At 40.8% G+C, this 22,597-nt stretch overlaps 1 protein-coding gene across 1 annotated transcript in view; it reads left to right on the top strand.

The window, feature by feature from the left end:
- The window catches only part of st18 (ST18 C2H2C-type zinc finger transcription factor), a gene marked incomplete at both ends in the record, with an annotated part of 38,301 nt that continues 15,704 nt past the window's right edge, over positions 1-22,597 (top strand). Inside the window, 4 exons of the mRNA XM_079284520.1 lie at positions 1-54; positions 1,058-1,232; positions 18,973-19,088; positions 21,754-21,805. Coding sequence (XP_079140646.1) covers positions 1-54; positions 1,058-1,232; positions 18,973-19,088; positions 21,754-21,805 — 397 coding nt within the window. The remainder of the gene's footprint in view (positions 55-1,057; positions 1,233-18,972; positions 19,089-21,753; positions 21,806-22,597) is intronic.

The raw sequence follows: 22,597 nt of genomic DNA, 5'->3' as shown, positions 1-22,597 counted from the left end.
ATGAAGTTTAGCGCAATGTTTTACACCGTGTTTGACCTGAATGGCGCGCTGGAGGTAGGAACACTTTTTTCCCCCCCACCAACTACAAAATAGAAAGGGGTAGAATGTAATTCTGCTATCAAATATTCCTCATTCATGTTTCTGCTGTAGAACTAAACTCGCATACGGGGTTAAAAGCTCAGCTATAATACACGAAATGACAGAGTGCAGTGTTGCTGAAATATTTATATGCTTTTATCTGATCTATTTCCTAACCACAAGGTATTTGCCTGCGAATCCCTGGCACTTTTGATATTACCTGAAGGCAAATGGTATATAGATTTATACAAGTTATTTACAACAACAGCCAAGCCATTCCTCTGGAAACTAGGCTGCAGATCAAAGGATTGTTTTGATCTCTACTTAGCATATTTGTTTAACCTAGCCAGTGATTCTGAAAAGTGCACAAGCTTTTCGGTGATATGCAGAGCACCCTTTATCCGTCTTTTTCTTCTGTTAGCTCTGGATTTAAGTACTTTCTGTATTTAGGAGACAACTGGATTTGCCAGCTTTTGAAATTTAGTTGCCCACTGCTAGCAGTCTTGGCACTCAGAAATAGATAACTAGGTATGTTCCACTGCTAATCCTGATCGGCCTTGTAATAGTATTTGCGGACTGTACAGCACTCAATTAGGGCATAATGTGCTATTTTTATTTCCTTTAAGTTGGATTAAATGTGAAAACGTGTTTGTTTTTTCCCTGTTTCCATCTCCTGTTTACTGCGTGGGCACTTTGCAAAGTATTGTTTTACACTGTTTCAATCAGTACCCCTCTCTCCATACAGGATTGCAAAATGTCAGGAGGAAAACAATGTCCAAACGCTCTCTAAAAAAGATGCCAGGGCAATCAGGACATTTTCTGGAATGCTTAAGAGAATGCATATGCACACAATGCCCTAATTCTCTCTTACTTTGGGTTTGGGAAAGATGAGCCCAGGTTTATTGAGAGCCAAAAAAGGGGGCAGATGGCTCACAAGAGGGATAAACCTGGGAAGTCATGCTGTAAATGTGTTTTACAGAAAACAATGAAAGGAGCGGACAAAGCGATTGTGGCAAAGTCCTTTGGAAAATGGGAAAGCAGCTCTCTAAGGTCCAGGACCATGGAGAAGCCGGATGAGCCGTCCGAGGAGAGTAAGGAGGAGAGCCTGTCCAACTGCACCTGTGAAGCCCCCCAACTCGGCAAGAAACCAGTTGGTAAAAGTACCGTATCTTCTTATTTGAAGTCCATTCATGCTGCTGTGTCTCCCCGCTTATTTGTCTTGTGGCAATTTTAATTATTACTGTGGTGACTATTTTCTTCATTTATTTTTTTCCTCTCCATTTGACTCTCTGGCCTGCCATATCCGGTGAACAAACAAACCACATTGTTGGGCAGGAGAATTCCTTTTGAGGCAAAGTGTGTCTCCGATGATACAGTGTTGCCAGAAAAAGACAAAGCAAAAAATAGCAAACACAAAAACAGTCACAGGTGCATGGGAAAAAGAGAGAAGCGAGTGAATGGTCACTGCGGTCCCCAGGAGGTCTTTCAGTGTTAGCCAGTGCGGTGGGTGGACTTCTGACAAGGACGTTGGTTAGCAGCCAGGTGGAGTGTGTAACTGAGAATGCCTCTGTTTATTCTTTTCACATGCTAATGTGGCTCCTATGTGACTTTAATGCGGCAAAACTTTTTCTTGGAGTTAACATTTTTGTTGTTTCAATACCTGCTCTTGTATCACAGTCGTGGTCTAATTCAAAAGGCTCCGCACTCTTTCATCCCGGCTTGGGACTGTGCCAGGGATCGAGATATATTCACTCTGCTGGATGTAAAGGAAGATTTTACACGAGTGGAATATATTGCTGTACAAACAGGCACACATTTAGCTTTTACAAAACAACATTTTGTGTTGTTGAAATGACAATTACGAGACGTGTTTTGTTGATTACATTTAAAGCATATACGTTGACATCACTGTGGATTCCCGGAGGAGGTGGTTCAGTGTTTACGTGCAGCAAAGCAATATGCTCCAACAAATATGTCTCTCCATGTTGGCTCTTATCTTATATAGTGTGGTGTAAAATGTGGCCCACAGTATTTTATAGATTTCTATCCTCAGAATACTGAAATTAGGCGTCTGACAATCTGTAATGAAAGACTACACGTGTGCCCAAGTCCTGAGCAAATGCACCCCTATGTGGACAAAGTAAGAACAGTGGGGTATTTAGATGAAACAGGCCGTGCAGTCCTTATAGTGCAATTGTCTCTCTTTCCTACACGGCTATCTAACTTGTTAGTATAATGGACTATCAATATTGCACTAAACATGCTTCAAAATATATCTTTCATTAGTTTGTGAGCCAGTCTAATGTCTAATCCAGGAGCACAAAAGAGCAATATGGCCTCACACTGTGGGTCTTTCCATACCTTGTAGTGTGCGATCTGTAAATAGCTTAAAAGGCATTGCATCTGCCATCTGCACTTCTAGGAACTCTTCTGCATAACCATTAAAACAAGCTGTCTCAGAGGACATCATTCGTATTTCAGCCTCAACCCTGAATTACTGTGTGTTCATTATAATTATAAGGGAGGAGTGTTGCCAGGCTAGCCTGCAGAATGCCAGGTGCACACTTCCATAATCTACCATTTGAAACAACTCAGAGCATTAGCAACAGTATCTACATGCTATTCAGCCATTAGTTCACTTTGGCTTTCATGCTCAAACTCACATCAGTCATCCGAGCATTTTAGGTTTGCTGCAGGAAACATACGGGAAGAAAGTGCAATACTTTATAGTGCTCCATTTTCCTAAGCCTGCTTAGGTTATGTGACTGCGCTGTGCCGCTGTGTGAAATTTTATCCCGATACTGGCACTGCATCCTTGTGAGGGAGTCTTGTAAAATAGGTTTACTTAGCGCCTTTGCTGGCATTTTCCGAAGATAGCAAATGCACAAACACTGTCCATGATCGGATTAACCGTTCAACAAAATGATGCAACTCTTTGTTTTTCTTGTGTGGCATAGGTTCCTCTGCTTAAGTTTAGTGGTCATCCACGGGAGAATAGAAACATTTGAAATCCAGTCACATCATTATAATCCATGTATTGTAAATGCAATAGATGACAGCCTTGGTTAGTCATCCTTTTGTCACATAAATGTGACATGTGACTACCCAGAGTGAATCACTAAATTCACTAGATTCTACAGATACCGTCTCAAGCCGCACAACAGCAGTCCTTAATTAGCACAAGTCCGAATGTGTAAGGCATTTCATTTTGAACTTAGCCTGGTGTTCGTCCCCACTGTCGAGGCACAGGATTTAAATTGCATGTGATAAGTGTGAAAGCTTTTTTTTTTAAGCACCCATATACAGTATAAAGTACGCTCTGCCAAGTACACAGAGAACATGAATTTGCACCTGAGGACATATAGCTATACGTCCAGAGTCACAAGGTGTGTCAAGGCAAAATGTTAATTACACTATTTATGACAGGAATCAGTTGAAATATCTCCATGGATATTGCTTATTTACATTTTAATTACTACTATTACTTATTCTTATTTTTTTTGGATGTGACCATAGCAAGCCCAATTCCTCCCCGACACTAGAAAGGAGCAAAATGACTGTTTTCCACTGGAGGTTTAGATGCTTGTTTATCACTTTTAAATACCATCATCTTTGCCGAAATCCCCTCTCAAAAGAACCTTTCACTTGCTGGAATAAATTCAAATTAAAATTTAAATCCCTCTTTGCATTTCTTCAGCCCTTTTTAAAATAGCTGCCTCCTTTTAGAAAGCTGTTTATGTAGTGATCTGTTCATAATCCAGTTTGTTTCTCAACAGCGAAAAACACAGAAATCGTATTATCACTATCTTGGAGAGATGATGCGAGAAATCAGGAAGTATAAATGTCTGGATCTGTGCAAGTTTTCAAAGTTGTAAAGCTGAAGGATGTGGGGGGAAAAAAAGCCTTTCAATAAAAGTAGTCTGTAACACTGCAATTTGACTTGCAAATATACAGAAATATAAAGTACATTGTGCCGATAACCCAGAAACATTTCACCAACCTTCAGCAAAGCTGGTGTCGAAATATACAATGAGCGCTCATTCAACAAATACACAATATTTTGTCATGTTTCAGACAATGTCGACGGTATTTCTCAGTAGACAGCAGATAGATGGCTCATCATACATGTTGATGAACATGTATGACATACGCCGATTGAAGATTAACCCTTGGCTCCGTGGCTGACAAGTCTGTAAACAGCTCTTTTCACTCTGAGGCGGTGCTCACCTTCTAATACACTCAGAGAAACAATATCCAATCAGAGACGTAACGAATGTAAACAAAAAAAAAGGCAGACATTTACATGCCATGCCTTTTGATAACAATCCATTTCAGATGTAAAATGACAGAAGAGGCCATAGGGAAATTTAATTTGCTCAAGCTAGATTGGATTTATTGTTTGGAAACAAATTATAATTGTGTCTCCAGAAAGTTAACCAAGATCTAAACAAAAGGAAATCAATGACCCACCCCCATTAATCACTCAAAGCCAGCTACTTGTGCTGAAGAAACTAACTTCATAATCAATTTCTTTGTTTTGCTGGGAAGACATTTGCATTTTTAGTTCATGTCAGCAAGCTTCCTGTGTCTGGTGCAATCAAAAATTGCAAGCCATCCACATTAATGGAGGTTTTTTTCTCTCTCCTATTTATTCAAGTGCATATCTCTGAATACTCAAGATGATTTTAGCATATTATGCAAACTACCCAACAAATATTTTAAAGACGGGGGGAGGGAAACAAATCCTGTTGAGTGGCAGACTTAACTTTTCTGATGCTTCTCATGCATGTCATGGTAAAAACAACAACAACATTTTAGTCTTTTAGTTTTAATGACTGACCAACCAAATATCTGCGCCTCAGCATCTTGCTATCGAGCACCCACGGGACTTGTGAGACCAGACAGAAATGCCTCCTGTTAGTTGTGTCTAGACATGCTATTACGGCCACCAAGGTCATTATCAAAGCACGCATTTTACACACCTGTTACCATTGTTTAGAAGCTGTTTTTTTTGGCTGAACATCCAAGCTCTTATCTGGCCAATTGTAGGCGTGTCTGCTTCATTGTCTGCCCGCCTGAGTAGAAAAGATGGGCAGGGACCCCTAGAGACGCCCAGATCTGGACCTAACCTCTCAATGACACAACACAATGAGTCCACGGCCTCTGAACTACAAAAGCCAGAAATCAACTGACCAGTCATGCATTGATTTCTTAGATGTAAGCAATCAGATGCTCTCATGTGAGGGCAGTAAAAGTAAGGAACCAGCAGTGACCACTAATGGCTTTTAGTTGCTACTGGATCATTCGAACACGCAGTAATAGAAAGAGTATAGATTGAATCAATATTTTTCTGGATCCACATGGTTTTAAGAATTACGGGTGAACCTTTATTTCCATGCACACAATTTACAGCCTTATTCTGATTTTTTTTACACCACAGAATTATAGATTTGGCCAGTTTGTTGTAGTGACCACTGCTGACTGATGCTTTTCATTGGTACTGATAAAGTGAATCATTTCGAGCTGCAATTATACTTGCAACAATTAAAATCTTTGAATCAACAATTCTTCTGGAATCACGTGAATTTAGGAATTTGGAAGTACGGTAGACTTTTAACACCATGCACGCAACATACAGCCTCAATTGTGATTGTGACACACAGAAGTCCATGTTTTGGTCACTTGTCACATCTACTAAAACTGTATCTTTGGCCACTTAGTAATTCTATTAGTTTCTGAGGACTACCCAAGTATGTTATACCCTGCGAGAGGAACATTCAGCGAATTTGGATGACAAACTCAAATATAACAGAGCCCTGGATCCAAAAAGGAGTCAGTTCAAGGCAGAGATAGAAGACATCCTATATTTGGCCATAAAACATTTGAAATGTCATTGAAGTGTCTTCAAAGGACAGTGGATGAACATATTGTAAGGTTGCCCACGGTCACACACAAATCGCCCCACAGGGGATTGCTGGGAAGTAATCGAATCATTTCTTTTGACTGAGACACAGGGACATGCAGTGTAGATAATGATCCCCATGAAAAATGTACTGTATTGTCAAAAGAATATTCCCTGTCTGCTGACATTAACATAAAGATAGTTCTACATCCTGGAGCCATATCAACAACATGTACTTATGTTTGCTTCCTCGTATTTGCATATGCAAATACACTTCTTTTTTTTTTAAACATTTGATTCCGTCCTTTCATGTGACTTTGTGTGATGAACAAGCGGCATCAAGTGGTTGCACAATGAGGTTTCAGTACCACCAAGAAGCATTTGTGTCATTTCAGACCAAGCTTAAACCATTATAGCTGAAATTAACCACAGTTTAATATAGATTTTTTTTACACATCCATCACATTCAATGGCACAGTGTGAATATGCATTGTTGTTTGGGTGTTCAGGGCTGCCATGCGAAATTAGCCGCTTCGCTTTTGTCGAAATGACGGGGCGGGGTGTTGAGTGAGGGGGTTTGTTGAAGTTTTACTGCTGACATTTTGATCTCGCAGTGCATTAGAAGAATTCAGTTAAACATATTTGTGTAGGTTTCACAGGAGGAAGGTATAGTGCTCCAAACAACGGGGTGCTGTGACCCTTCGCTTTGCTTACGTAATTTGCAGCAGAATGCAAAAAGCTTTTAGACACAGATGTGACCCATTGTAATACCTTTCTAAATGCAATCAAACACTTTCTACAAACATGAGCAGGACTTTTTAAATGTGAACCCTTGTTTGACATGTAATTTTGTCCAACCCACTCCTCTTTCATTTCTCCATCAGCTCTCTCCAGTTATGCCCACATTTCCAGTTGATGAAATAGCTTGACAAAACACTAGTTTGTGTTCGATGCCTGTTCTGAATGAGGTCCCTCTCTCTCTCTTTTCTTTTTTTTTAGATTAAACAGATGTTAGGTCCAAAAGAAAATGTTACATTTTGTAATGGCGGTGCAGTGTAGTCCTCAATATGTTGCTGATTGCTTTACATGACTTGATTCTTTTTGTGTGTGTGTGTTTTCTTCCAGCAAGACTGATGTCTAGTTCAGGACATGAAATAATCATCCCTAGAACAAGCTTGTTGTGTCCTCGCAGCGAGATTGCCGGCATAAGCAAACAAAGAACATGTTATTTGATGAGATGCCTAGATAGATGATTCTTTACTTTCATACGATTATCAGGCACAAATGGTGAAAAAAAAGAGGGGAAAACCGAGCAGGACTCTCTTTGTACGTCTCTTTCGCAGTGTATCATGAATTGGCTCTTGAAGACAGTTAGGAATTAGACTTTCAAATGAGGCATTAAACAAGGTGATGATCAACTGCCAAACCTTAAGTAATGATATTCTCCATCCTCAAGTCCCCAGCCTTGCATAACCAAAAGGCACAAATCACAGAAAAAAAAAAGAGCTGAAAATACATTATTATTACATATTGTGTTCACACGTCAGTCCCCGGGGACCGGGGGGGACATCACCTACAGATAAGCATGTTTGGGTGGCCCCTACCATCAGCTGTGGAAGAGCTACGCTAGGATCTTGAGGGGCCCTCCCCCCTCATGGGTATCACTTATTTTAAATCCTGAGCCCCCCCCCCCTCCCCCCTCTTTTGCCCCCCCCCCCTCTCGCCCCAGGCTCCACCCAGAAGTGTGGTTGCCTTTGTCATTGTAATCTGGCCCTGTTTGCTAAACGCTTCCACTGTTTACTCTCTGCTATGGGGGCTTGTATGAACAGGAGTCAGCAGGACGCAGGGGTGACATCACTTTGGCTGTGGGGGGGGGGTTTGAAAAGCTGCATTTGTAATTTCTCGGGGCCCCTTTTCTTCTTTTATTCTTCCCCGTCTCTATCCAGGCCTGTCGAACGCATGAGCTAACTCAGGAGGCTAACATGGCCTTCAGGGAGGAATTACACCTAATTACTTGAATAACTGCTCGGCAGCAGCCTTCCGTAGTCACCCAAAATCATTTCCAGGTCTCTGCCTTTTACCGACAGCCAGACGTCTTGTCACAGAGAACCCCGGACAAAGCTTTTACATTCAAATGGTCCAGGAGAAATGAAACAGACTGACAGGTACAAACATTAAAAAAGGGGGGGGGGGGACAAATCAAATTAACAGACAAGGATTTCATATCGTCTATTTTTGTTGTTGCCGTAGCGATAAAGTCGCAGACATTGAAACTGGTCTGTTGAGCCATTGTTATCATCCCTGGCCATCTGCTGCTGAGGAGTGACATTCCCTCTCATTTGCATGATGAGTGATGTATGAGGAGCTCGGGAGGGCATATGCCCCGGTCTTCTGACAAAGCAAGAGAAAGTTTTTTGTTTTTCTGTGAATAAGGATCGATACATATATACAAATAAAGCTGGAAGAAGGGAGCTGAAAAAAAGGAATAAATCACCTGCGAGTGTGTGTGTGTGTGTGTGCGTGTGTTTATTTGCCTGCATGTGTGTTGCATCCTCGCTAAGCGCACACAAATCTGTGGTGTCTGTGCAAGTGTGCGCGCGCATGAGTGGAGGCTAGTGCGCGCATCTGCCTTCTTGTGTGCCTGTTTGTGTGTTTTGCGGATGTGGGAGTAGAGCAAGGAGGGGGGGGGGGGGGGGTTGGTGGCTGTTGATGTGCAAATGTGCATCATGTTGAAGGGCTGTGAATGGGGAGGTGTGACGTAAAAAGAGACCCGAACGCAGGTGCTTATCTCGAGGCTGTCAAAGGCACAGTATGTCATATTCCTGGGGACTACCTTTCAAAGCCACAGCACCAGCTCAGCTATCAAGAGACTGGGAGACAATCTAACTTTTTGGATCACAGCACTAGGTTGGTGTCAAAGTTCTTTTTTAAATTTAAGATACTGTCAGTTTGGTCAGCATTTATCATCTCCGATACTCTGCATCGCGTATGTGAACGAGGAGCCTTTCTAGCTCAGGCTGTTAGACGCTGTAATATCAAAACAGGACCGTTAGAAAACTTCCACTGAGATGTACTCAGCTGCTAAACTTGTGTTCAGTGGATTTTACAAGATTATGTGAAATAGTATTGTGCTGGCAATTGTTTTCCACTGTGTCGGGGTTGTGTGTGGAGAATATTGCACTGGTGATGAACATAGTTTGCTCGATACAAATCGGTGTTCTTAAAATCTTAGCTGGGGAGCGAGCGCAGCTTCTGTCCAGGTTTCAGGCAGTTTGAGAGGAGATTAAATGGCTCAAACTGTTATTTGAGAGGCATGACCTATTTTTGATCATCCAGATAGCATGAGATACGGTCTCTCTAGATTAAAGTCACAGCGTTTGTGTGCAGTATAAGCTTGTCTTAGAAGAGCACATGTTCGTATTGTGTGCAGAGACAAAGCATTGTCAGGTTGCCTGTGGCTTTGACAGTGACAGCTGTACACACAAGACCACTGAGGCTAATGCACTTAAACATTTACTCTGTGTTCCAGTAACGTATTTGAACAGTCGCTGAAGTCTTGTATTGCATCCTGTTCGGGCTTGCTGTAATTTGAATTGTAAGTCCGGTAAAGTTTGACAACTATATGCTAACGTTGTCGTGTGACAGTAATATTGTCTACAAATCAGCTTTTGTGATAAACTCGGTGGGTGTTCTCAGTGCATCCTGTTCTGATTCTCTGTAATTATTTGTCTTGTAACTGTGGTAGAAGTGGAATCGTTTAAAAAAAAAAAAAAGAAAAAGGATGTGCTAATGCTAAATGTAGTCTGATAGTAGCACAGTCTACAGGGTGAACTTTTGCGTTTTACGTTGGTAAATCTGAGCTTTGAACAGATTCAGAGGGACTAAAGCACTCGACAGTCTCCAGAGCGACTATTGATTCAAGAGGACGGATGCTGGTTAGAAAAGTTCATCATTTACTAGTAACGTGCGCCACGCTAATGGCTCAGAATCTCCTTTATGACCTAACTTATTGTTGATCGTTGTTCAACAAGGTAGGATTTTTATTTTAGGCCTCGGTTGAATTTACAGTCCTGATATTGTCGAAACTTCAATGTCTTTTTAGATTTTGTTCCTTATTCTTTTGAACATGTGAAAATAAACAATATAGTATAGAGTCTATGTGAGAGAATATATATATATATAAAGCAACAACATCTGCTTTATCTATTTCCGATGTCTTTCAGAGGCATTAGACACCGTGATTAAGGTGTTAAATCATTTTTAGGTTTTGAATTACTTGGAAAATTGTCAGTGTTAAAATAAATCAAAATGCCGGTTGTCATCCTGCCTGTTAGCCTCCATTTAAATCACAACTCCATCAGCTTATTTCATCTCGCATCTCCACTAACAAGGAAAAAAAGAGCAACAAAGACATTAGATAACACAGCGTTGTGTAACTGTGTCACGTCTCGATAATCCTTTGAAAAGTTTGGCAAGTAACAGATACAGGACCTGCGAGCGGGGTTACCAAGTTACACCTCTGCTCCTTGTTTTAATTACAAAAGCAGCACAGGCTGTCGCAGGGATGTGTGGTAAAGCAGCGATAAGTAAGGGGCATTATTCCTCTCTGCTTCAAAGCACAGGGATGTTAGTTGCTACACAACACATAAATGTAACCTCTGTTCGCCTGCAGGAACTGTCCATGGTACCTGCTGCTGAACACAAACTTATTCACACAGCTGTGGAGCACACTGAACTTGGAGAATGGTTGATATCTTCGTCCGTTTTATTGCGTTTCCGTGGCTTTTGATTTCTAACAGCTTGTTTTAATTACAAGTCAACTGCCGACGGTGGCACACGATGTAGAAGACAAAATCGAACGAAAAAAGCCCAGCATACATGTCGCTCTGTTGCATATTGTGTTACCTGTTGTTGTTTTTTTACCCTGCTCAAACTTCAGTTAGTTTATCCAGGAAAATGAATTATGTGGATTTAATTCAACAAGGTCTCAGAAATGATCCATCTGCTGTTGAGCAGCTGGTGAAAGGATAAATGTAATTAATTACTTAACTTTTAACAGTATTCCAGAAAAACAGTGCTGTTTGTGTGTCCTACTGGGAACAGAAATGTAAAGCAACAGCGGGATATATATATTTTAAATGTATTCCTGTCTCTTCAGTTCTTAGGAACATGTTTTAAATAGTCTGTCCATGTAGCCCCTAATATTGTTTAAATTGTGAAAATATGCTCAGAATATAGGAATATAGGAATTTGTTACAATGAAAATATATCACATGGAAATATTACTGGTAATATTGCATCAATTAAATTTCATCCTATTATAAATTAAATATTATAATATATAATAAGAGAGTAGAATTAGATAAAAGTAATCCTCATTTTATAAATTATAGAGACTTTGTTTTTTTCTGCTTGTTCCTTTAGAAGTGGACTGATCCCAACCAGTCACTCTAAAAATAGACATTTTAATGATTATCATATAAATCGTTTTGAAAATCTTAATAAAATGTTCGTGTTTTAAGATGGCATTCATATTTTCTAGCTTGGTTCTACTTTGCAGTAAAATAATCAAAAAATGTTAACAAAATAAAATAAAACACGAAAAACCCGCAAATCTTTTAGGAGATTGTTACATTTGCTTGACAGGGCAAGACTATGAAATGTTCCCAATTAATATTACATGGGATTTTATTCCGCCTTTTCTTGTGTTAAAAATATATTTCAGAATTCACCTTGATTGTAATGTACCTCATTGGCTGTGGTTTTGCTTGTTGGCCTAACTATAAAGGATCTGCTTATACCCTTGTGGGTTGGGAAGAATTAGGATTTATGAATTTATTTCCTCTGTTGTATTGTTTAAACAGCTTTGGTTTAGTTTTGATCCCTTCCTCTTGCCTTTGAGGCTGTTCCACGGTGTCAGCTGTTGACTGATAGTAAGAGAACTGCCTCACAGTGTGAATGAAAGAAAACTAGCGGTTGGTAAACACTGATAAGGGATAAATAGAAAGCGGTCAGGCAGAGATAGTTCTGTGGGAGCCCAGATTGTGTGCGGTCTGTTAAAATGAGATTCTGAGCCTGTCCTTTTTATTCTTCCTCCCCTCCCCTCCCCTCCCCTGTGCGGCGTTTGTCTGGAAAATCTCCAGTGACCCGGCTCGGCAGTCCCAGTCTGCAGTATTCTTTTTTTTGTATTTGTTTTGTTTTATAACAAGGGTCAAGTTGGCCAATAGACACGTCCCTGATGCTTATAGACAGCTGTCATGACTTCCAAGTGCTTACAATAGTAACATTTTACATGAATTCATGGTTCTGCACAAACAAACGCTGCAGCAAGAGATTTGTTAAAAATGCTAAATATATGTGTACAGGATTTTGAAACCAGTGTTTATTACCTATTATATCACCTTTAAGATGTTTTAAAAAGCTGAGTGGGCGCGTCCTTTCTTATATCACCCATTCCACATGTGCTCAGAGTATCATTATCAAGTCAAAGTGTATATATCACCACGCTATATTAATTACACTCACATAATTAGACATTTACACTCTTCACCACAGACCCCGAGGAATATAAATCTCATTTCTCAATTAGAATCACTCCAAATTACTGTTTTATTCAATTCTTTTTTAGGAGCAGTCTGTCCTACCCATTGATTTCTTCTTCTTCTTCTGGGGTGAATCTATCTTTTATGTGATTAAAAAGACCTTCAGAGGTCTTACCTTGAGGATCACCATGTGGTGTATTTACACAGAAAATAATTCAGCCCATTGTAGCCCGGCAGCTAATGAGATTGGTTGTTAAGTGAATGACACAAAGGCTAAAAAAAAAAGAAAAGCTTAGCGTTTCGGGTGAATATCACTGTGTCCCTGCGCGCACACACACACACACACACACAAACACACACTCTCTCAGCAGCGATGCTCTGGACTACCCTGTACCCCACCTCGATATCCTTCTGCTCCGTCTCCTCCCCGATGTCACTATGAGATGCAAAACAAAGGCTAAGAGGGGCTTGGTAAGTCGAGCTGGCGATTCTGCCCTGTCGGACATGTTGACATGAGTGCGTTTGGATGCAGGAGACAAGTGCTTCTGTTTGTCTGTGTGAGGATGTGCTGTGCTGTGTAAGCCTCGGGCTCAGATAAGTAGATCCATTGAGGGGTCAGTAACAGTGATGCTTGCTTTATGTTACTCAGAATAAGATCACCACGATGCGCTGAAACTTTTCTCTCCATCTCTCTCTGCGAGCCACTTGCACTTGAACTTTATGTTTTTTTGTTTTTTAAGAGTAAAACGGTTGTTTTTTTGTTGTGCCTGGGTTTGTTAATGGTGTGGGTTATTGTTGTCGATCCGTGATTGAAGCTCGACTCGGTGTTGTCCGAGGATTTATCTTTAAAAAAAAAAAAAAAAGCAATGAAAGGCATAATAGATAGAGGCATGACAGCACAAGAGAGGCTCTTGTTAAGCAGCCAGGCTCCGATTGTATCGATTGCTGAGCTGTTTAGATGCGCACTCGAAAAGTGAATCGGTGTTGTTTTTCTGCACAAACATGCACATTCTGATTGTGATGTTGCACCTTCCTGTTTTTGATCCCTGAAGAGCAGCGCTGTGGAGCACCGGCAGTGATTGCTGTTAACAAACGTTTAAGTGCATTAGCTTATCGTGCTCCACTGTCAGGCTGGAAACTGGGTTAAAGTCCACCGCGTATGTTAAACCCTGGACTTAAGTCAAATTTACATTTTGTTAAAGATTACTCCTTTTTATTGATGCATATAATCATATTCATGGACCATCTGCTGATTTGGCAAGCATGGATCAAAACTCACAAAACAGCCCTGCTAACCTTTTAAGTACAAAATAGTCTGGCTTAACTCAGCCAGCACAGAAGTGTGCTCGTCCCTCTGTGTGTGTGAGAGTGTGAGAGAGTGTATGGATATTGGATAATACTTCATTTAGATCCTCCAAGCTGCTCATGCCATATTTTATTTTATCGTGATCGCTTTGCTGGCCGATCAGGGCCGCTGTTTGAACAACTGAGCAAATAATGTTTTGTCTGACAATGAGCAAAGCACAATCTTGGTGCGAGGAGCCTGATTAAACTCTTGACCACAGCGCGCCGCTCTGAGTTTATACCCGTCGCCATGGTTACGTGGATTTTCCACAGCGCCCGAAACACTTCCACCCGGCTGTGGATGACCACGCGGGGCCTTCGCCTCTCGAGTGTGATAAAACACCGCTTAAGGCTTCCTCTAGTCATCCCGACAGCTGATTTAGTGGTGAACTATCTCCCAGTGTGTGTTTCACAGAAATAGGAATTCACCATTTGGGCGCCCTTACTGCGTGAAATACTTATGTTCGACTCATTCCAAACAAAGCTTACGCAGATTGAGAATTCATATGCCAGAGGTAAATCCCAGTTAACACGGATTTATACTGGCATGAGTTAAAGGACTAGAGTTTGTAATCCAGGTGGCCAAGGGATTTTACCATACAGTGGCAAAAATCACTTAAAACTCTCCCAACATCCTAAGCCACTGAGCTCAGTAAGCAGACAGATTGTTCAGAATTGATGACAGCACAACTATATCAGAGCTGGACTCCGTGTTTGTTTTGCGCATGCATGCGAGTGTCTGCGTCTGTGTGTATGGCCCGTGTGCGCATATGTGAACATGTCAGCTTCCTATATATACACTCAATTAGTACTAAATGGGCTCTTTAGAATAAGACCTTGACAGATTGGTACTATTTTGCTTCAACATGGTAGGGGAGGTGTATTGGGAATACCGCCTTCTATCTGCATAAACATCAGTGGCATGAATTTAAAAAAAAACAGCAACCTCCTCTCAGAGGCCTCTGACTGATCAGCAAAGTGATCAAAGTCGCTATAGTATTCAAATAATCAATGTTTAGATAGCCCTTCGCTTCATCACCATATCCAATACATTAAAAAATAATGGAAGGAAGAAGAAAGGTGTGTCTTCTCATGTGTGTGTCACTGTGTGTGTGTGTGAACACGCACACATGTGTGTGGAGGACAGAGGAGCAGAGATAGAGTGGAGTTGTTTAATGACAGGAACAGCTGACTCATTTAGAGGGAGCAGTGAAAGGTAATTAACCCTGGGAAAACTACAGCTGCCATGCGAGCTGTTCACTTCAGCGCAATCTGATTAGGAATCACTGCTCGAGTCCCTGACTCCTTTCAGACACTGTGTGTTTGAGGTAAACTTTTCCTTTGGCCCCGGAGAGCCCCGGAGCACTGGAGACCTGCCTTTTGTGACGGGGGGGGGGGGGGGGGGGGGGGGGGATTAGCTGGAACGGTTACTACGTTTCTCCAAATTGCAGACCACCTGGTAGCATTCATGCAACCCTCCTCCATGAAAGGGCCTCCTTGGGCAGGGACAATGAGCGGGATTACTCCGCTCATTGTTACACCGGGGCTGGAACTTCTTTTTCCCCAAACACCTGTCCCCCAAATTAGACAGGTTTGAAAAAAAACATGCTCATGACAGAATTCAAAGATTCAAACCAACACGCGTGTGGTTCGGCAGACTGGAGACTTGCCAATGGATGGATTGTCTGCCACTCCGTTTGTTATGCTATTGATGCAGAAGTGTAGTGCAAGAACATACTAATTCTATTTGCCTCAATATTTTTGGTGTTCTTAATTGGATTGAATTCACAAATAAAATAGCAGATCATGCCGGCGCCTTTCATACGATAAGGGAACTAAAAGCACCAGAAATTTGGTCAAAAACAGAAATTGGCTCTTTGATGTCAGAAGAAACAATCTGGACTTGGTGCCTTTGTGTGGTCCGGCTCCAGATGAACTCAATTTAGAGGGAAGGCTTTGGGATGACTTTGGAAAGCGATTACAAGATTCATAAATCACCGCGGCAAAGGTGTCACGATCTGACTCTTTTATGGGACTCTTGCTAACTCCGTCCAATAACAAGTTTCCCCTGTAGTTATGCCATCGTAACAAATCATTGAAGCGATAGCGGCTAGCCAGCCTCCTAATTGTCTGTTAAGAATTCTGTGAGCTGTGTTCTTTTATTGAAGCATCTCTGTCTTGGGGAAGTGATAAGATGCCAATACGCTCCTCTATAAAAGTACTCTTTGGCAAAAGGCACAAACACTTTGCTTGGCCGTCAGGGTAGCTGTGAGGCTGTTATATCGGAAATCGCAGTTGACTTCAAGATTTTTGCACGAATCCAGAAACCTCCATCAGACGGAGGAATGCTCATAAATTGCCGGCAGAATAATTTCCTTTTTTAAATTTTCTTTTAAAAAGGTCATATATATGAACAGTATACAGCACAAAAAAACCCAGATATTTTAATTTTTACTAAATAAACTCATCTTAATATTTAAAGCATTCAATGGGGGTCATTTATAAAAGACTGTTCCCTTGATTCAATTGAGAGAATATATCATTTTCTTATAGAAACAGCTTATTCTGCAGCGCAATTAAGTGTTGATTAACTGTCAATTTTACTACAAAGGTAACCGATAAATAAACATTGTGAAATAAAAAAAATAAAAAGAAGATTTTATGCCAAGTTCTAGACATAAATTAGACATCCTAGCCCTCTTTTGTCCCCTCCCCCCTCCTGAAATATATCTCAGCCATTATTCTAATGTCCAGCTGGTATTTAGGCGCAGGGCGGCTGATGGCTCCCTGGCCACCTCACAAAAAAAGACAAAAAAAGAAAAGTTGTTGATCTAAATACTCTCTGAACAGAAGTTGATTTTAATCTCCGAGCAGAGCTTAATTTACTCACCGCGAAGCCATTTGCATCTCTATGAAAAAGAAGGCAAAAGCAATCGCCTGCCTTCTGTATGTAGTTCTACCTGCTTCCCACAGAATGGGTGTGAGCACAAGCAGCTCACCTTTTGCTCCATCTGGCTTTATGTTCAGCTGCTTCTCTGCACATCACAAACCTCCTATAGGGTAAATATAAATCACGACCAGCTCGCTATATCCTCAGACATTCATTACAAGGAAATATGAAAGTAAAAGGTGCTATCTCCTTGCCGTTTGCTCTTTATTATACATAAACAGAAAACACTTAGCATGTAAAATTAATGTGAAAATTATTCCCGGGGTAAACTATAAACACAGAAGTTACCCCGCACATTTACCCTTTTTTTCTCCTTCCCCTAGATCAGAGTGTAATTGCCAGTAATCAGGTCTGTTTGCTGCTGATAAAACCACTCTGAATGCGAGGAACCCTCTTTGTGTGATGACTCAATTATGCCAGAAGTGGCTCATCAAACCTGGCCCATCAGCTGCTTTAATAAATAAGGAGGAAAACTTGCTGCAGGCGCATTATAATTCCATTCATTCCATAATTAAATCCATTCCAGTTTTAACCCTTCACTCAGTGTGCTTCTGGAAGAGGAAACAAAAACAAGGAGAGGAGGGGGGTGGGGGGGGGGGGGGGAGGGGGATACACACCAGACAGTGACCTTGCACAGAGCACCCATCCGTTCCCTATAATTCAAAATGATACTGTTGAAGAAAGGTTAAGAGAAAAAGGCTTGTGGAGAAAAAAGGATGGGAATCAGGAAAGATGCGGCTCATGTGTGCGTTTTTTTTTTATGTATGCATTGTTTCCACACACAGCCTTAGACAGTAATTATATTAAAAGAGTAATCTAATCACAGCAGTTGGTTGGTTGAGTGTGCAGCACTGACATTTTGAAATCTTATTTTGTGTAATCTCATTTGCCTCCATCATCTCGCCTGTACCCCTCTATCTAAAGGAAATGTAAATAATGTAATTAATTTTATGGTCTCCAGAATCTTACTTTGCGACTGCGGCCTGCTTTATTGGTTTCAGGATGAGGCATCAGCCCAGTGAGTTTTTTTTACTCCATCACAATAATGTCTGTTAATTACATGAGAGCGTCCCAAGTGCGCGGATAAGCTGGGAACAAGGGGACACAAAGACTCAAGGTCAGTGATGAATATCCACAGCAGCTGCACGGCATTAATAAGGCATTATATGAAAATAATAATAATAGCATCACTTACAACAAAACAAAAAAACGCAAGAGTGTGGTGAGAGTAATGTCAGGGCGCCGGGGTGTTTTACAGATATTTCCTCTCCCGCCGTCTCAGCTTGGATCCTGCCTCTCTGATAATGGTGCGAGGCAATGGTTATTCATGATTGCTGGACTGGGAAGGTCCCTCTCCTTTTTCTACCCCCAGTCGCAGCCCATTCTCTCCTCTGTGGTGGGAATGCTAGCAGATGGGGTTAGGGGGGAATGGGCTGGGCTCAAGGACAGCTAGCAGCCAGATTAACACATAGGAAATCTCATAGACCCTCAGCATCAGGCTGCCTCCCTTTCCCCCCGAGAAAGCGGCCCCAGACGCAGGGAAAAGGTCCTCTGAGAAGCATTATTTGTGTTGGACTTGGGGTTGTGTGTATGAGGAAGGAGGGGAGGGCGGGGGGGGGAGGGGAGGTGCATAAATATGATTCAGCAGATGACGAACCAGCTCAAATAGCAGAGTCTTTTTTCATATGCAAATGAAACCGAGTGAATAACCCTCACTCCCCCTCCTCTTCTTTTTTCCCCCAGTTTTGTTTTCCCGGGGAAGCGCTCTGTGAGCTATAATTAAGAAGATGTTGCCTTTTTTCTCTTTTTTTTCCCCCAAAGCTAACAGAAATAAATGATTCCATAATAAGATCTGAAGTGAAGAGGCTTAATGTACTCATTGTGTTCAGACTTGTTTTCCCTCTTGGATGGTTTTGTATTGATTAGAAGCAAGCAATTTGATCTCTGTCATGCTATCAATTTGCATCGTGTTCCTTATTCCATATGAGGTGTTAACATGCTCTTTCCACCTTTTCCACATCAAAGTCTCTACGTTATGAAAATGTAACAATGAAAACCTTCAAAAACATGGTTCAGAGACGTACCATTGATTTGCGCTCAAACAAGTTGCAGATTTTTATAAACTTGTATCCGGTGTTTCATTTTCTCTGTTACAGATAATGAATTACATGATCACCTCCTGAGAGATTACAAGTGTGAAGGCATCAACCGGCGTGGACAGTGCGGATCTGGAATCTTATCCTACGGAGCGCTCGGAAAACTACAATCAAAGGTAAATAATCGGACACAGAGAAGGGATTGAATACGACCTACAGCGTGGAAATAACTTTTGTTCAGCACAGAGAGTCTCGAGATGATTGTGTAACAGTGTTTTGTATAAGTAGCATGCTAAGTGGCGGCGTGTCACTGCTCTTTTGACCACAAACTGACTGTTTTTTACTTATGCAGAGCTGTGGGTGGCTGCCACATAATATAAAAAGGTATTGCTGAGTCTGCTTTGTCTGAAGTGTTGGCTGATAGTTGTCAGGTTGTCTCAGTTAGTTTTGTACCTGATAAAACCTCCATTGAAACCACAATATAACTTTTAGAGAGATCTGATACAAGGTCTTTAAAGGACCATACTAGTGTTTTAACAGTATACTAGTGTTTTAACAGTATACACTGGTACAACACACTGCCCAGAGTGCTGGTAATACAGCTTTGGAAAATGCTAAGCAGTGATGTAAATGAACATGTGTTGTAGTAAAACTTAAACATTCTACTCTGTGGCCTTATTTCTGTGTCCGGTTGGACAAGTGATCAAACAATCGTTTCTACAACATTTCTGTAAATAGCTGAGGGAACGACATTAAGATGGAAACACGTATTGTTTTAACACCAACATCATTTTTAGGTAAGAAAATGAAAAACTGAACAAAAAACACTAAAAGGGACATCACTTTTCTGCAAAAAAAACAGTATTGTTCTGTATTAACACCGTCAATCATCAAGTTATGAGAGTTATTACGCTGGAATAAGACATCTGTCAAGTAGATGCAATTTCTTTTAAATATAACTCCCCTATTTAGCAGATATAATGATGTTTTAAGTGCATATTAATCTATAGAAACATATTTTACTACAACTGAATACGTCATTGATTATCTTACACACCAGTTTCCACGTATTGGTGCCTGCAGGAGGCGTTATGTGTTATTAACCCTTTGTTAAATGTGTACACAGTATACACGACGGCTAAAAATGGGGTTAAAGTCAATTATTTTTCATTAACTTACACTAAATATAGCATTCTGTTTTTAAATAAAATACTTTACCCAAAATAACTTTCATGTAATAATCATTAAAAAGGTAAATTATTTAAAGGCCTCAGTCATATTGTGCAGTGAACGCCAAATAAAATCTCTCATTTGACCCTGAACGCATCTATTTGTTCTGCTTTTGTAAACACACAGCGTCACATGTTTGTCCACGTTGCTGCCATGCCAGGACTACCTGTTAGTACACCAGAGCGTCGACGGAGGCCCTCCTTGTTCTCTTGTTACTCGTCACTTCTTGTTACGTGAATTAGATGTACAGTAGCCTCTGCTTTGTCAAAATCTGCCGGTAGGTTTCGTCATAATTATGTCCAGAAAGGCACATGTGACTCAATTTAAAAGCAATGCCAACGAAAGAAAGGTATCAATTTGCTCGTCAGACTATAATATGTGAAACTGGATACGCGACACAAAATATGTTGAGCAATAGTCAGACGTTGTGTTTCATTGGTTGGAGGCATAGGAGTGATTAAACGGACCATTATTCGGCGATTCCTGTCGCATTACGTTGTTTTTCAAATGAAATTACAGCATGATGTTTATATTGTCATTACAAACATGTTTTCTTAATTAATTCAGAGGAATAAAAAAATACATACAAGTAAAAAATAATGTTTTGTTGTTTAATGATACAACAGTTTTTAACACATTTGCAGGAGGAGAGCGCTTCTAAAATGTCAAATAAAGAAAAAAAACCCACCACCATGGTAATAAACAGGTGCGAGTCAGTGGTGATATTTCGGTGCGCTGATAACGTCATTTGAACTTTGATGAACGTCCATGTTACAATCTCAGGTTGCGAGGACGTAAGAGCAACGTTTTGCCTTCAAAACAACAAATTCATCCAAAATGTTGAAAGATGTCTGTGTGGAAAAGTGTGGCAAACTAATGAGGTACATTGTTTTTTGCAGAATGTAATCTATAGTGTTTGGGAGTTGTTTGTCTCGATAGGCTGTAGTAATCAAAAGTAATGAACCTATTATGAGCAGGACCTCTGAGGGCCCGGCGTGGCATTAAGAGTGTGGCACATAAAAGGTTTATTAAAGGAAATTAAGGTCCATCACTGCCACACCTGCTCCCCTATTATAAATGTATGACAGGTCAGTGCCTTCAATCACAACAGCAAACGAGAGAGAGGAGTCATGTTTCCCATTACCAGGGAAAAGTAACAGCATATCCTATGACTCACAGATTTCACTGGCCTGTGACCACTATACGCCACCATCAGCCTGGAATAATTATGTTTAATAGGTTTTATTTGGGACCCACAAGCAACAGCCACCGAGAGTGGATGGATTTTAGCAACTATTTGTGTCTAAACACACACACACACAGTGGAGGTGCCGTCTGCACTTTAATGTCATTATTTAGTGTCATTACATTTTGACTCACCTTTGAAACTTTTTTTTTTTCCCTAACGTTATACTTTGTGTGTTTGCATACTGCTGATGTTTTTTTTAGGAGCTCTTTGTGATGTTGTCATGCACACCTATTGATTTTAAGGCTCACAGGCTGAACAAAAAAAATCTATAAAGCTTCTTTTTCCATTTCAAATAAAAGAAGTACAAATGAAATACATTAAAATGTTTAGTGGCTCATCTATCGCATGTTTTTATTTCACAGATGGATTCGACAGGTGAGGAGCAAACCCTGAAAACATGTAACGGTAGCACAGGTGAGAGCAGATTTCAGTTTTTAGTTTGCTTTTAACTAAATATACACTCTCTCTCTCTCACACACACACACACACACACACACGCCACTTATCGCCATGGGTTAGGGGTATCGGTTCAACAATCCAACTTTATAACTGTCAATTTTATGTATGATCTTACCGGTCTGAAGAGCACTGCACAGCCATTTCATTATTCAGAGGGGAATAACTTCATTAAAATTGGAACACTGGCTCAAATTAGTTAAGGAGTGTGTGTATATATATTGTGTGATTGAAAACCTCTAGACTGGATGTGTCATTATGCAAGTGTTCAGGGCCTCTGAGGCCCGCACTGCACACGCTGGAGCTATTACTACATCTAGGGGGGAAAAAAATAAAAAAAAATCATGAAAAGTGTTATTATTGGTTGTGCTTCATGAGAGTAGGGCTAGAGCTTGTGAATGAGATTCACGCGGGGCCCTTGGGGGAAATTGATTTCGCCTTTTTACATCATGTTGTCAAAGGATGCGCTGCCGTTGGTCTCCAAGAGAACGAGCAGACTGAATGAAAACCGTTTCAGATCAATGGCGGGAGCACTTCTCCATCCTTGTGCTGATTATACCCGATGGCATTGTAAAAGAGAATAAAGGTTAAAGCAGTATTAACCCAGGTGGCATCATCCCTAAATCATTAGCTACAAAACAAATATTTACAGAACATTGTAAAACATTTCATGAGCAAAATCGCCCCCAAAAGTAGTGAGTCGGTTTGAACCTTTGATGACGAATAAGTCGACAGATGCTGTGCTGCTGT

The sequence above is a fragment of the Melanostigma gelatinosum genome (genome assembly GCF_949748355.1).
Source record: "Melanostigma gelatinosum genome assembly, chromosome: 15".
In the NCBI taxonomy this organism is placed as follows: Eukaryota; Metazoa; Chordata; class Actinopteri; order Perciformes; family Zoarcidae; genus Melanostigma; species Melanostigma gelatinosum.
This window is presented reverse-complemented; position numbering and strand designations above follow the sequence as displayed.